At 39.6% G+C, this 2,440-nt stretch overlaps 1 protein-coding gene across 1 annotated transcript; it reads left to right on the top strand.

Annotated features, from left to right (window-relative positions):
- Positions 1 to 745: 745 nt before the first annotated feature.
- LOC131626539 (uncharacterized) lies at positions 746 to 2,119 on the top strand. Its single transcript, XM_058897362.1, has 3 exons — positions 746 to 1,100; positions 1,197 to 1,370; positions 1,524 to 2,119. The coding sequence occupies exons 1-3, from the start codon at positions 746 to 748 to the stop codon at positions 2,117 to 2,119; spliced, it is 1,125 nt and encodes a 374-aa protein (XP_058753345.1).
- Positions 2,120 to 2,440: the final 321 nt, after the last annotated feature.

Below are 2,440 nucleotides of genomic sequence, written 5' to 3'. Positions count from 1 at the left end.
GTGCACCAACAATTGGTATCTAGAGCTCCGGTTCCAAACACAGGGAAACACGAGTGAACGTGAGTTTGTGTGACTGTGTGATTGATTTTGTTTCTGGGAAACAAAGTTGTGTTGAATCACATTTTTCTTGATTGTTTGTGGGTTGGGAAACACTGTGTGAGTGTGAGTGAAATCTGTTTTTGTCTGCACAAGTTTAAAGATGAGTGGAAGCAACTTGAATACCAAACTTCCAGTTCTTGATGGTAAAAACTGGAATAGATGGATGATTCAAATGCGTGTATTATTTGGTGCTCAAGATGTTCTAGATCTTGTCACTGGAGGATATATTCCGGTTGCAGCGGATGAAACGGAAGAACAAAGAGAAGCGCAGAGAGAGACGAAGAAGAGAGACCAAAAGGCGTTGTTCTTCATCCATCAGTGTGTGGATGTGAATGTGTTTGAGAAGATTGCTGATTCTATGACGTCAAAGGAGGCGTGGGATATACTGGTCAGGTGTTACGGTGGTGACGTATCAGTGAAGAAGGTGAAGCTTCAATCCCTGAGAAAGCAATATGAGAATCTCAACATGAAGAACAATGAGAAAGTCTCTGAGTATATCTCTAGAGTGATTGTGATCACTAATGAGATGAAGGCTTGTGGAGAAACTCTTTCTGAACAAGTAATCATAGAGAAGATATTGAGGTCACTTACTCCTCAATTTGATTACATTGTTGTAGCGATTGAACATTCTAAAGATCTGGACACCATGAGAATAAAAGAGCTGCAAAGTAGTCTAGAGGCGCAAGAGTTGCGTCTGACTGAAAGAACTTCTGAGAGGGAAGTTGAGCAGGCTCTGAAGGCTTATTTTGTCAAGAAGGACCAGAAGCTGAAAAAACATGGTAGATCACAGAAGTCAGAAGTCTTCTATTCTGATGAGGAGAAACATCAGAAGGGAAAGGAGAAGTATGACAAGAGAATGGTTCAGTGTTACTGTTGTAATAGGTTTGGCCACTTTGCTAAAGATTGTTGGTCAAACAAAGAAGAAGCAAAAATAGCCAGAGGAGATTCTGATGATGAACCTGTGCTATTAATGGCGTATGAATCTGATGAGGAACCTGTGAGTTTGTCATTTTCTGATGCTGAAGGGGAAGAAGATAACTCTGAATATTCTGAAGGAGTATTTTTATATGATTCAGAATCAGAAGATGACTTTGAAGATTCTGAAGAAGAGTCAGAATCTAAGGTTTCTGAAGATGAGTCAGAGTTAGAAGATGACTCTGAAGCTGAAGACAAGTCAGAATCCGAAGGTGATTCTGAGTCTGAAGGAGAATCAGAAGATGAGTCAGAATCTGAAGAAGATTTTGCTTCTGATGATGAGTCAGAACTTGAAAGTTCTGAAGAAGATTTAGAGTCAGAAGATGAAGAATCTTTTGGAGACTCTGAAGATGAGTCAGATGGTGAATCTGATTCTAATCCAGATTTTGATGATGATCAAGAATCTGGTGGTGGTCATGCTTCTGGAAGGGAAAACTCTGAAGACATAGGTTCTGGAGGACAAGCTTCTAAAGATGATCATGTTTCTGGTGTTAATCATGACGTTGAAGATGGTACTTCTGAAGGTGGAGCTTCTGAAGGTAGTCCAACTTCTGACGGTGGTCATGATTCTGAAAGAAAAGATTATGAAGTTGGAACTTCTGAAGGCAGAGCTTCTGAAGGCGATCCAACTTCTAAAGGTGGTGTTTTTGAACAAGACCCAGAAGTTAACAAAGGTGGAACTTCTGGTGGTAATCAAACTTCTGAAGAAAATCCAGAAGGAGATATGGTTCCAGAATCAGAAGGAGATTCTGAACTATTGGGTATTGAAGAAGCACTCGAGAAGAAAGGCTGGCTGAATGCCATAAAAGATGAACTTGAGGCTTTAGAAGGAAATAAGACTTGGAAGTTAACTAAGCTTCCAAAGGAGAAGAAAACCATCAGCGTCAGATGGGTTTTCAAGGAGAAATCTGCATTTCTAAATGGAGTATCAGAAGTTGCACACTATAGCAACCAGAAGAAACTTGCAGATGTTCTGATGAAGGATGACAAGACTGAACACCTTATCCGTTTGAGGGATGGAGTTGGTGTTGTAGATTTTGGCTAGCTGAATATGAATTAAGGGATGGTATTGAAGAGTAATTCAATATTCAGAAGATGAGCATCAGAAGTTGTGATGTGGGCTGATCTTCTGATGGTTACTCAGAAGATGTCGTTGACCAGAAGATGTTATCTGGGTCCCATTAGCTTAGCTGTTTAGTAGTAAGGGTACTTTAGTATTTTGTAGTATTGTACTGTTTGTACCCTAAACTTGTTCACTTAGTTTAGTCTGTTTTAGGGCTTATGTGGCAAGATTTTCTTTTGTATAAATAGCCTTGTAGTAGCTATCATTTATTAACAACGCAAGTAGAATACAACATTTATTCTC

Source organism: Vicia villosa, unplaced genomic scaffold, assembly GCF_029867415.1.
Source record: "Vicia villosa cultivar HV-30 ecotype Madison, WI unplaced genomic scaffold, Vvil1.0 ctg.000303F_1_1_2_unsc, whole genome shotgun sequence".
Classification (NCBI taxonomy): Eukaryota; Viridiplantae; Streptophyta; class Magnoliopsida; order Fabales; family Fabaceae; genus Vicia; species Vicia villosa.
The sequence above is the reverse complement of the archived record's forward strand: the minus strand, read 5'-3'. Positions and strand labels throughout refer to the sequence as shown.

Coding starts and splice junctions, on each gene's coding strand:
- LOC131626539 (XM_058897362.1), top strand. CDS start 746: ATGAGAATAAAAGAGCTGCAAAGTAGTCTAGAGGCGCAAGAGTTGCGT. Junction 1,101..1,196: donor ATCTGATGAGGAACCTGTGA/GTTTGTCATTTT, acceptor ATGACTTTGAAG/ATTCTGAAGAAGAGTCAGAA. Junction 1,371..1,523: donor TGATGAGTCAGAACTTGAAA/GTTCTGAAGAAG, acceptor CTGAAGACATAG/GTTCTGGAGGACAAGCTTCT.